We start from the raw sequence: 12,737 nt of genomic DNA, 5'->3' as shown, positions 1-12,737 counted from the left end.
TTTTTCATTTTTTTCCTATCTCTCTTTCCATGAGCTTGTAAGATATATCAAGTAATAAAGCCTAACTTAGCAGGGATACAAGTAGGGATAAAATTTCGAAAATGGTGTTAAAGTCTGCTTCAACAAACGATATATCAGTCTACCAAATTTCTGGTACCAACGTCTCAAAGTCGTTGCCGGATTGGTTAGAGAGAAAAAGAAAGAGATCATTGAAAAATGATGTTGATTACCAGAATAGAGTGGAATTGATTCAGGATTTCGAGTTTAGTGAGTCGTCAAACAAGATAAAGGTGACTAGAGATGGTCAATATGCAATGGCAACCGGTACTTACAAGCCTCAGATTCACGTCTACGACTTTTCCAACCTTTCTTTGAAATTTGAGAGACACACAGATACCGAGAATGTGGACTTCCTCATACTATCTGACGATTGGACAAAGTCCGTGCATTTACAAAATGACCGATCTATAGAATTTCAGAATAGAGGTGGAAGGGATCACAAGTTGAGAATTCCGAAATTTGGTAGATCCTTGGCTTATGATGACGTGTCGTGCGATTTGTACGTCGGAGCTTCTGGTGACGAAATTTACAGATTAAATCTGGAACAGGGAAGGTTTATGAAACCATTTCAAATTGAGAATGACCGTGGAGTTAACTCAGTGGACGTAAATACTACACATGGCTTGTTCAGTGCTGGTTTGGAGGACGGAACAGTGGAATTCTGGGATCCAAGAGCCAAACAGAGAATCATCAAGTTACAGATAGCGGAGGCCAAAGAAAGTGGCAGTGAAATATCTTGCGTCAAATTTGCTAACAATAGCCTAAACTTTGCGTGCGGGACTTCAGATGGCTTGACCATGATATATGACTTGAGAACCTCTCATCCTTTGATAACTAAAGATCAAGGCTATGGTTTTGGAATTAAGAAAATTATCTGGCTCGAAGAATCGGGCAATGAAAACATGAACTTGATTCTGACTTCTGACAAAAAGATCGCAAAAATCTGGAATAGAGATAACGGCAAGCCATATGCTGCGATGGAGCCTAGCGTGGATATTAACGACATTGAACATGTACAGGGCTCCGGTATGTTCTTAATGGCAAACGAGTCTATTCCAATGCACACATACTACATTCCTCAATTGGGGCCATCTCCAAGATGGTGTTCTTTCTTGGACAATATCACCGAAGAGTTGGAAGAAAAACCTTCCGATACTGTCTACTCGAACTACAAATTCTTAACCAAGCAGGATGTCGCCAAATTAGGTATATCCCACTTAATTGGTACAAATGTTTTAAGGGCCTACATGCATGGTTACTTCATTGATAACGAATTATACGATAAGGTAAATTTGATTGCCAATCCAAACTCTGTTGCAGAAGAAAGAGAGAGAGAAATCAGGAGAAGAATTGAGAAAGAGAGAGAATCTAGAATCAGAAGCACAGGTGCTTTCACCAACACCAAAATTAAAGTCAATAAAGAGTATGTTGGGCACTTACAGAGCAAGCTGGGTTCAGAGGCAGCAGAAGGTGTTGTCAATGATGACCGTTTTAAGGAGATGTTCGAGGACCCAAGGTTCCAGATTAATGAAGAGAGCCATGATTATAAGCAATTGAACCCAGTAGCCTCGTCATTGGCCGGGCCTAAGCCTTTAACAGCAGCAGAAGAATCGGATGAGGAACGTATGGCCATGAGAAACAAGAACGGAGCAAATGATTCGGATTCAGGCTCAGACTCCGATTCAGACTCTGAGACGGAAGAAAAAGAGAAAGAGTTAGCCAGACAAAAATTAAAAGAGCAATTGAAGCAAAAGCAAGAAAAGAAGAAGAGAGAACGCGCAGAAGCAGCTCAGTATATGTCCAAGATGAAGTCCATCAACAAGAATGATGAATTAAGCCTTGATGGCGAGAGAAACAAAGTTGTTTCCTTTGGCAAACAGGCAAAACTACAGGGCGAAAGCAGTAAAGTCAGAAAGGAGCAAAAGGCTAATACAAGAATCAGAAAGAATGCAATTGGAGAAGGTGAGATCACTTTTATACCAACCAAAAAGACTGCGAAAATGGCATTTGAAGACCAAGAAGAGAATTCAGAAAGAAGAGGTAAAGCCAAACAAGTTGTGGATGGCAGAAGAAGAGCAAGTAAAAATGTTTTCAGAGGCATGTAATAACGCATCTCTATTTGATGCATTCAATGTAATTTTAATCATTTCCAAGTTTTTTTTATAAAATTTTGATTTTTATAGATGAGCTTGATAGCAGATACGTACCGACGTTCAAAAGTAAATCCGATCAACTCGAAGTTAAAGATTCGCCGTCCAATTTTAGTTTCTTTTTCAACCCATTCCAGTCCTGTCTGATGATCCCGCAGGTCACTAATCTTGTAAATAGCCCGAGCAATTCAACGTTTTCATTTTGGAAACGCTCTCCTTCCATCAATAAATTGTGTAATGATTTTCCTTCATTTGTCAATGGAGTAAATCTAGATGGTATTTGAACCGGAATCCCATGAATGAGTTTAAGCTTATGATTTGGTAATGGTTTTGTAGATAAGGTTTTTGTCCTTGGTTTACCATTGCTATTTTTAGGCTTAGAATAGTTAGACATGTCATGTGAGAACTTACAATCTTTTCCAAGTCTACACTTTTTAGTCCTTAACCAGAAGTTGCACATTTTTACCTTTTGTGTACTTTTTTCATCAGGTTGGGTCTGGTTATTAATAGTTTCCACAATTCTCTTAGCATTCTCAAGTTCCTTCCTTTTTTCTTCTACTCTACTATTAGTTGGCCAGTTCTTTTTCCTCTCCTCAATCCACTTTTGTATGTCTTCTTCATTTTCAAGTACAATATTTGTTCCTTGAACTGCAATTTTTTTCTCCAGCTCAACTTCTTCATCAGCAAGCAAGTCGTCATCGGAGCCATTATCGTCTTTAATCTCAATTTGCTCAAGTTTTTTGTTTTTTTTCTGCTTACCTTGGTCACTCTTTGCCGGTTTCTGAGGTCTATCATTTTTTTGATGCTGGCTTGTTACACTGTCATTGACATTAGAATTTTTCATCAATGAGCGGTTCGATGAAGAAGAGTATGATTCAAGTAACTGATTGAACATTGAGAGAAAAGCATTACTTTGTTGGTTTCCACCATCGAATTTCGACTGCACCGGCTGAGTCGGTTGATTCAACAGTGGATAATTCTGATAAGTTGGCTGATTGTAGTTTTGCGGATACTGATATGGCGATACTGGATTCTGAACGTACTCTTGCTGATTTTGAGGTGAGGCCAGATAAGGATTAGGGTTATATTGTGGTGGATACTGGTATTGCTGTGGAAATGGTTGAACAAACTGCTGCTGTGTATGCTGCTGCGTCTGTGGTAGTGTCTGTGGCATAACCGGAGGCTGTTGTACCTGTGTACGTTCCTGCTGTTGTGGAGATGATTGCAGCGTTCCCAATATCGAACTAAACAAATTTAGTGCTTCCGCAGATGGTTGGGGTATGTTACTTGTATTCGAATTATTGTTGGCTTCATTTTCTCTGGCCAGATCAACTATCATTCCTGGAAACATTTCAAACGACCCATTATTGGGCCTTCTATAGTTCGCTGTGTCTGTGCTGATTGCATTTGTAACTCCTGACAGGTTTCTAGTGTCTTTATGTTTGTCTGCTCTGACATCATTATGTGAAAATACCGGTTTGGCGGGTAATCCTCCAACTCCGGGGCGCAAAATCTCTGATGGAGGTTTCCTTTTGTTTCCTCCAAAAGGTCCCGACTGTTTAGCTGGCTTTCTCTTAGCTGTCATTTTCAGTGGGATCTAACTCCTACGTAGTAGCTCCGTTTTTACCGCTGCTATTTCATACGGTGTCCTCTGTTTTAAAATTTTTCTTTTGATGCACCGATAAAAAAAGTATTTCCGCATTGGGATTGCTCGAGTTGAGGGACAGAGTCAGGCAGTTGAGGTTAAATTAACCTCTGAATAGAGAGAAGAAAGTTTCTCCCTCCAGTGAAACAGGCTTCTTCGTCCTTGTCAAAAGATCAGAAGTAATAATCACCTTCAAACTGCATCCAATCGCACAATGTCCATCACCTCCACAAACTTAGACGGAATCTTGCCTTTGATTGCTAAGGGTAAGGTTAGAGATATTTATGAAGTTGACCCTTCAAGCTTACTTTTTGTCGCAACCGATAGAATATCAGCATACGATGTTATCATGGAAAACGGCATCAAAGACAAGGGTAAGCTCTTGACCCAGATTTCCATTTTCTGGTTTGATTTCCTCAAAGATAACATCAAGAATCACTTAATTGCATCTACAGATGAAGAGATCTTTGCCAAATTACCAAAGGAGTTATCCGAACCAAAATATAAGAACCAGTTGAAAGGAAGGTCGTTGCTAGTTAGAAAGCACAAGCTTATTCCATTGGAAGCAATTGTGAGAGGCTACATCACTGGGTCTGCATGGAAGGAGTATCAAAAATCAGGAACTGTGCACGGATTGCCAGCACCTGAAGGTTTACTTGAGTCAGAAGTTCTTCCAACTCCTATATTTACCCCATCCACAAAAGCTGAACAAGGTGAACATGATGAAAATATTTCTCCAGCTCAAGCTGCCAAAATAGTTGGAGAAGATGTTTGCGAAAAAGTTTCCGAGAAGGCTATTGAACTCTACACCAAGGCCAGAGACTATGCCAAGACAAGGGGAATCATATTAGCAGACACCAAGTTTGAATTTGGTATTACTGATGATGGCGAGCTAGTTTTGGTTGACGAGGTATTGACTCCTGACTCATCAAGATTCTGGAATGCAAAAACATACGTTGTTGGTAAATCTCAAGAATCTTACGACAAACAGTTCTTGAGAGACTGGTTGACATCCAATGGTTTGAACGGCAAAGATGGTGTCTCTGTACCTGATGAAATTGTTGAACAAACTTCTGCTAAATATGCTGAAGCTGTTGATGCATTGACTAGACGGTGAAGAACTAGATCTTATTTTTATAAAAGTATGATATATACTTTGCCAGTGGACTTGGGCCTACTTATTTCTGTAGCTTTTTGTAACCAAAGTATCTCCTGAGCTTTCACGGTGATTGCCATCTTAGACGCATAACCGAAAAAAAAATCAAATGAAACTTTACGTTTTGAGAAAAAAGTAAACACCATTATACTTCCTTTTTGGGCCTCTAGAGACTGCCTGGAGGCATTGTGCTGAGATGCTTGCCTATGTTTTTCTGTTTTGACAAAACAATTCACTTCCCAGTTTCAAAGTGTGTGTAGGTCTGGCTTTCAATCTCTTCAGCTTTGACTTCCTTGCTGTAAATATCTAACCTAGGGTATATCAACATGAGTACCAGAGAAATATCTGGCCAATTTCACGAACTCGATGTCATAGGACGAGGCTCCTTTGGGATCATACGGAAGGTTCTCCATAAACCTTCGGGCAGAACTTTTGTACGAAAAGAGATCTCTTACAAATCTATGAGCCGAAAGGAAGAAAAGCAACTGTCCGGAGAATTTGAAATCCTACAAAACTTAGATCATCCAAATATCGTGCAAGTTTATGGTTATGAAAAACTTCCAAACGAAAAAGTATTGAATATTTATATGGAATACTGCGATGGTGGTGATATCTCTGAGCTCATCAAAAAGTATCGTGAATCAAAACAGTACATTCCTGAAACATTGATTTGGCAAATATTTACCCAAACGTTGCTAGCACTCTACAGATGTCATTACGGAATAGACATTGAGCCTGTAAGTTCGATGTTCAAATCAACTCCTGAAGTGAAGCCACCTGAAGTTCCAGGCTTACAGGTTGTTATACACAGAGATATTAAACCGGAGAATATTTTTTTTATGTCTGACAAATACACAGTTAAATTAGGAGATTTCGGATTGGCAAAATGCTTGGCACCACATACTCACTTCACGCAAACCTACGTTGGAACCCCATATTATATGCCACCGGAAGTTATATCTGAGCAGTCCTATAATACTGTTTGCGATGTTTGGTCTTTGGGATGCGTCATGTACGAACTTTGTGCTTTAACTCCACCATTTACAGCCAAGACACATGCACAATTACAAGAAAAAATCAAGTCAGGAGTGTACAATGAACTACCAAGCCACTACTCAAACAGGTTGAAGCTGTGTATCTATGCATGCTTAATAACTGACCCCCAAGAAAGAGCAGATGTCAATCAGTTACTACAAGAAACTTCTTTCAAGATTTATCGAAGAGAATGGGAACTAAACCAAAAAGAGCTTGAATTGGTTAAGCGGGAAATAGAGTTGAAGCGTAAAGATTCGCTGTTTCACCGACAGGGTGAAGAAATGAACCTGAAGGAAAATGAACTCTTACTGAAAGAAAAGCAACTTATAAAGTTTGACAAAGTTTTAGAGGATGAAAGAAAAAAGATCAATGCGCAGAACGAAGAAACGAGAAGAGTCATGAGAACCGAATTCAAACTGGCTCTAGAAGATAAGTTGAATAAAATGCTATCCGAATTGCCCACAGACATACAGGTGATGCTGAAATCAAGGTCAAAAGAAAACCGAATGCCAAACGCAAATCAGTATTATTACAATGCAGCACAAACCATCCAACCGCTTACCTCATCTCCGCAAAAATTTAGAGGGCCTCGTACTTTCGAAGATTATAACGAAAAGAACCTCAGGTACAAGAGGTAGCGCTTCCGAGAGACCAGATATACTGTAAAATATAATCTTTTGTAGATGGTGTAAAATTTTGTTATTCTATATATACCCAAAAGTTGTTATCTATTAAATCTAATTACAGGAAATACAAGGTATTTAATGAGTATATAAAATGAGTTTATAAAGTACATGAATATTTGTCTGCTAAAATGATGGATATAAAATACGAGTTGTCAATTTCATGATAAAGTTTGATGAAGGTAATGGAAACAAGGAAAAAGTAAACTTGAAGTAGGAAAAAAAAAGTAACAAATAAATAAAGTAATAATAGAAAAAAGAATATAGTAACAAATTAACAGGAAAAAGATGAAACAGGAACCAATTAAAAGATATCATTGTAGTCCTTAAGTTTACCCTCCATTCTTTCTCTCCAATACAAGTTTTTATATTCCCAGTAATCTTCACCTGTAACGGGATGTTTGCTTCTATTGAAGAAGGTAGGTTGGTAAACTTCGCCCTTCAATTCTCTTTGACGTCTGGCTTCTCTTTGTTTCTCCTCCACTCTATTCTTCTCTTCAGCTGCCAGATCGTAATCACCGTTTTCCATTGCACGTTGATCTGGTCTCAATCTAGTATCAGTACAAGCCACTTTTGGCAGTAGGTGTGGCTGGGGAGCATTTAATGTAGCAGCAAAATTGGTTAGGTGGAACATCATCTCCTTTCTTGGAGCTGCTTCCCAAACTAAGAACCTTTCGGCATTTTTATCATCAGCTGGCTTACAGAAAATTTTGCTGTTCCAATGACCGCCAACATAGTAGACCAATTTACCAGAAGAATCAAAAACTTCACCTTTGACTTCATAAGCCGAAGAAGCTCTCCAACCTCTCGGCTTAAAGTTGAACTTCATGTAGTCCCCTGTCATATGGTTGTGAATTTCCATGTCACCGTAGTTATCAATGGTTGGATTACCAACAATGATGCCAATAACAGAGTTGTTAACCTTTCTCCATGAATAAACTTCTTTGTCAGATTTTTGACCATTCTTACATTCAACACCAGCATCGGGATATACTTCACAGAACCAAGTACCCAGATGCTTGATATCGAAAGATCTGCCAAGAAACTTTGTTTTGACATTTGATTCACCATAGTATGACCAACATGGTGATTCAGCGACTAAAGCTGAAATCGGAGGGTGGTGACTGACTTGCTCAACAAAACATCTATATCCTTTATCTGGTCTTGCATATTCAAATGTTTCCCCCAATAGTGGATTGAAAGGCTTAGCAATTCTACCGACAGTAGATGCATATTCGGAAGCTGCAAAAGTAGCAACGTAAACCAACCTCAAAGTTGAAGATTCCATTGCGGCAGCTTTATCCAATAAGTCAGAATACTCTATGACTTCAACATTTCTTTGCAATAAAGAGGTAGGCTCATTGAATGTAACAGGTAGGGTCATTTTGGTCATATCCTTACCGACTAATGATTTCAAAACACCCCACAAAGACATCTTAGGACGATTGTCTTCTGGAGCCAGCGATAACCTCAAAGGATCTTCATACCCTTCAAATGATTGCTCGTCCAAGATCTTGCCATATCTGTTAGATTGGATTTCGCTAGTCAAATCATGTTTGTTCACAATGTAGTGGCCGTCACTGTCAGTATTAGGTTTGAAATTGGGCTTTGGAGTTTCCTCTTTCTTTTCGATGGCATCGTTATTGACAGCGGTGGCTTCTGAGGGCTGAACACTCAACTCCTCTTGCTGAGAAGATGCTGCTGTTTCGATAGGTACAGCAGCACCTTTGCTAATTCCCGTAGGGGATCCATTACTCTGGTCCGAAGGCTGTTCTTCGGAATCCATCTCATGTGGAATAGGTGGAGGTAATTCAGTAGGGATTGCTGGAATTTGACCTTGTGCAGTAGACTGACGTTGAAGTGTTTCTTGCTGTTGTTGCGGTTGAGACAAAAATTCACTGTTCGGAGACTTAGATTGTTTGTTTCTCCGATTTCTTAATGTTTCTCTCCTCTCTAGAACTGACATATCCTTCACGACATCCTCAGCGTCAAAGAATTCATCCTCACTATCATCAGACTCTTCCAAAAACTCCGTCAACGTAGGGTCAAAAGGAGTAGGTTGAGAGGCATAAGAAGGTTCCTTGCTGAGATCCATACTATGAATAGCCTTGTCTTGAGTTTGAAACCTTTGTTGAAGGTCCTGTTGTTGTTGCAAAGCACGCTTCTCCTCTTGTTGCTGCTTGATTGCATCAAAGGGTGGTGCGCTTGTTGGAATTGGAGGAATGTTTTTGTTCATGTTTGCAGTCAAAGCCTGTCTTGCAAGAGCAGCAGCAGATGTAGCATTTGAAACATGTTCACGTTCTGATGGTAGACCACGCAGTTGTTGATCACCCTTAGTACTGTAAACACTATTTGCATGTTGTAACTGGCTAACACTGTTTCTGAGAGATTTTTTCAATGCTCTTAATTTGTCTTCTAACTCAACAATTTTGGTTTCTCTTTCACGGATTTCGTACTCTAATTGTTTGATTGAGTTTTCCCAGATCGAAGAAATTTTTTGTTGCTTTTCTAAACGCCTCACCAACTCGTTATATTTGCTATTAATACAGTCGCCCTCTTGATTGAGTAAAAGATTCAAGGTGGCTAAAATTCCGTTTGACATTTCAGCCAAATCTCCTTTACTAATTGAATCGTCATGTACTGAGGAGTCTAAGAAATCTTTGAAAGTTTTAAGTTGGATTGTGATCTGATTTCTGACGACGTATAGATCAGTGTTCGCATTAGCACTGTTTCTTTGATTGATACTTGGGGAAAAATCATCTTCATCATCTTCATCATCCTCATCATCATCTGCATCGCCAATTTCAACCCTTGAATCATAGGCTGTATCAAATTCATTTCTACCCCTCAAATCTGGAGAAGATATAGAGCTAGAGTTCGATGCAAATGACGCATGTGAAGCATTACTGTGGCTCAAATTAGCAGCAGAAGAGGATGAATGGCGTGAAGATTTATGTTCTTTAGGTTCTCTACCTTCATGGTCAACTACAAAAGAATCTCTCGTTTTTCTCCCTATCTTACTAAGCTGTTTCAGAGGTTTTTTGTATAACTTTTTGGCTAAAGAGGAGTTCTTAGAACGCTCCGAACTATTCGATGCAATCGAGGGCGTTCTATTATGATGGTGATGATGAGACTCTGCTGTATTTGGAGTATCATGGGAACTTGGCTTATTACTATTATTGTTATACTGGGAAGTCCTGTCCGGTACAGGTCCAACTTGGTTTCTCAAACTGTCAAAACTCTCATTTTCAGGAATATTAGTATTTCGAACATCTTCAACATTCAAATTGTGATTACTGTTGATATTATCATTATTTTTGCTTTCATTATCATCATTTTCAGCTTTATCTATGTTATCATCATTATCATTATCATTAGCATTACCTTTCAGTATGACTGGATTTTCCATTGGACTCATGTTCATACTTCTAAAAATTTCCTTCTTTTTCAGGTTGTTAGTATGTATATGCAAAGGCAGATCTGCCTCAGAATCAGTAATTCGAACCAAATCCTTGAACTCATTGGAAGCTCTATGAGCATCCAAAATAATGGAGTTGACGGGCCTATGTTCAACAGATGAAGGTTCAGAGCCACGAGGGCCTGCTAAAGTAGAGGTGGGAAGACGAAGTTGCTCTTCGGAATCATCGTATTCACGACTGTGTTGGTTTGAGTTATGATGAGAGGATTCAACAGGTAGATCTTCGTTCAAGATATGGGACAGCATCACCGATTTCCGTTGTTTTTTTAAATTATCCTTGGCATATCTTATTGCATTTTGAAGAACCCAAATCCATTTTTGAGCTTCTGTAGAATGTTCTGCCTTTAAATGCCATCTAACAGGAGAGCCATCCGATGGATTCTGGATGATGATTTCAAACTTGGTATTTTCGGAACTGTCAACCTTGAGCATAGCATGTGCTAGATGGATCAATCCTCTACAGGTATTGTTCATATCATTCGGAGACTTATAGTAAGAGAGTCTAGCCTCGCTGTCAAGCACAAACCATCTCAATTTGTAGCCTCCTGCAAAATTGGTCCATTTTTTTAGAAAACCTTTGCAGGTTGGTGAACCTTCTTGAGGATGGGAAGTTGAATCCATGATATTCTGCTTTGCGAAAGAGTCCTCTATAATTTTTTTCATGTCCAAATCCAGGGTTGATTCTTCTGGTAATTTACCTGAAAGGCTCCTTTTGAAAGGATCACCGCCATGGTCTAAAATGAATTTGACCATATCATAATCGTTTTTTTTGACAAACTCTATAAGAACGGTATCGCCGGTAACAGGATCGGTCCCGTTTATATCTAGCAATTCTTTATCTCTCGGATTCGTCAGTAGTTTATCCAAAAGTTCGAAATTTCTAGATTCGAAACCACTTCTCAATTCTGATGCGATTTGCTCAATATGCTTGTTTCTTAGATAATCCATTAACTGAGCAGTCCCTACATTGGTGGTACATTGAATAGGCTGTTTCAGGTTCTTGTTGTACAAACAATCGTTAATGTTGGGCAGGCTCAACAAAAATTCAATCACGTCATTTCTGTTTGAAATAGCAGCCAAATGAAGAGCCGTATTTCCATCCGCATCTTGTGCGTTAACGTCTGCTAGACCTGTTTCAACGATGAATTTGTTGATCGTGAGAGGGCCAACCTGGACGGCATACAATAACAATTCACTTTTTAGTTTCATGAGGTCATAGTTTGAAGGATCGCTATCAATTTGGCTGACCAGTTCCAACAACTTGACATTGTCGCTGTTTCTCAATACCTCCAAAAGCTTTAGTTTCATCAAAGAAGGGTTGATAGTTGCAATTCTAGCAAGACAAAAAATGAGTGGAGGGGGAGATTGTGAAACAAAGTTATTATAAGTTAGTTATGTGTATTATGGGCGATAGAAAACACGTCTATCCTTGATTCTTGATGTCCATAATATCCTTGAAAATGATTCCCTATTGTGCAAACACTGATAAAGAAGGAAAGAGAAAGAGGGTTACATAGCTGGAGAGGAGAGGAAAAAGACGGAAAGAAATATCATTCTGAAATGTTTTCGCTTGAGTTTCGGTTAAGCTCTAGAGAGAATTGGTTGATGACGGTGATAATGACGATTGTGCTGATGATGCTGATGATGATAGTCGGCTGATTAGCTGCAGTTGTTCTCCATTGCGGCTTAGTGATGATAATAATGACAATGATGGGAACAGTAAAAGGTGTCAAAGAAAAAAAGCAGAAAGCAGAAAGCAGGAAAAACTGGGAAAAGGGGCAGTAGAAAATCAGGTATTGTTTGTTTCGGTTTATAGGAACAAAATCCATCAGAGGATACGACAGAAACAAAGAAAACAAAGACACTCGATGCCAAAAAAAAGGACGAACAAACAAACAGTAAACAAACAATTCGAAAGAAGGTGGAGGAGACCACTCAAAAGGCACCAGCACTATCGCCGGCATGGTCCATACCATGCCTGCAGACGTGCTGCTGCGGCTGCTGCTGCTGCTGTTTGAAGATACTTACCGTGAAGGTTGGTGAACCACGCTCTGGCGGTTCTGCTGGGGCGACGACGAGGACGACGACATGCTGTTGTGCTAGGGATGGTCGACGCTTGAGAGTGCTAGTCGCAGACTGGTGAAGAGAGCAGGCTTTAGGTGCACAATTGGTAACTCACCACTTCTGGCTCGATAACCGTTCCCTTCTGTCCCCTCCTCCCCCTCGTGCTCCTCTCCTCCAAAGTCCCAGCATCAGAAAAGCCCAGATCCGTGCACGCTGAGCATCCCATCCCATCCCGTCCCGTCGAGCACGGGCACGGACACGGGACACGCTTCCGCTCGAGGGCGAACCACTTTCTTCCGAGGGGGCGGAATTGCCCCGTTTCCCAGGCTGCCGTGCGCCGCGTCGTCCGTTTGGTTGGGACCCGTGCAGCTGGACTTTTCACGTCAGGCAGGAGCTTCTTTGGCTAACCAACAAACGTCTTGCTACAGCCACGGCAACCCTGCCACCCACCGACCCACCTGACTGT

General features: G+C 40.1%; 5 protein-coding genes across 5 annotated transcripts; 3 read left to right on the top strand and 2 right to left on the bottom strand.

The window, feature by feature from the left end:
* The first annotated feature begins 72 nt into the window (after positions 1-72).
* Positions 73-2,321, top strand: PICMEDRAFT_14368 (hypothetical protein). The gene has a single exon (XM_019160340.1). The coding sequence runs from the start codon at positions 102-104 to the stop codon at positions 2,163-2,165; it is 2,064 nt and encodes a 687-aa protein (XP_019019949.1). The 5' UTR covers positions 73-101; the 3' UTR covers positions 2,166-2,321.
* PICMEDRAFT_87614 (hypothetical protein) lies at positions 2,158-3,932 on the bottom strand. The gene has a single exon (XM_019165030.1). It carries the CDS (start codon positions 3,793-3,795, stop codon positions 2,290-2,292), a length of 1,506 nt encoding a protein of 501 aa, XP_019019948.1. The 5' UTR covers positions 3,796-3,932; the 3' UTR covers positions 2,158-2,289.
* An 88-nt stretch (positions 3,933-4,020) lies between these two features.
* Positions 4,021-5,110, top strand: PICMEDRAFT_14367 (hypothetical protein). Its single transcript, XM_019160339.1, has one exon. The coding sequence runs from the start codon at positions 4,070-4,072 to the stop codon at positions 4,970-4,972; it is 903 nt and encodes a 300-aa protein (XP_019019947.1). The 5' UTR covers positions 4,021-4,069; the 3' UTR covers positions 4,973-5,110.
* Positions 5,111-5,306: 196 nt separating this feature from the next.
* PICMEDRAFT_14366 (hypothetical protein) lies at positions 5,307-6,846 on the top strand. Its single transcript, XM_019160338.1, has one exon. The coding sequence runs from the start codon at positions 5,338-5,340 to the stop codon at positions 6,682-6,684; it is 1,347 nt and encodes a 448-aa protein (XP_019019946.1). The 5' UTR covers positions 5,307-5,337; the 3' UTR covers positions 6,685-6,846.
* Positions 6,847-6,945: 99 nt separating this feature from the next.
* On the bottom strand, positions 6,946-12,569 carry PICMEDRAFT_14363 (hypothetical protein). Its single transcript, XM_019160337.1, has 2 exons — positions 12,236-12,569; positions 6,946-11,540 (listed from the first exon to the last, which is right to left on the bottom strand). Exons 1-2 carry the CDS (start codon positions 12,295-12,297, stop codon positions 7,034-7,036), a joined length of 4,569 nt encoding a protein of 1,522 aa, XP_019019945.1. The 5' UTR covers positions 12,298-12,569; the 3' UTR covers positions 6,946-7,033.
* Positions 12,570-12,737: the final 168 nt, after the last annotated feature.

The sequence above is a fragment of the Pichia membranifaciens genome (genome assembly GCF_001661235.1).
Source record: "Pichia membranifaciens NRRL Y-2026 unplaced genomic scaffold PICMEscaffold_1, whole genome shotgun sequence".
Lineage (NCBI taxonomy): Eukaryota > Fungi > Ascomycota > Pichiomycetes > Pichiales > Pichiaceae > Pichia > Pichia membranifaciens.
Note: the sequence above shows the minus strand (reverse complement) of the source record. Positions and strands in the feature narration are given on the sequence as shown.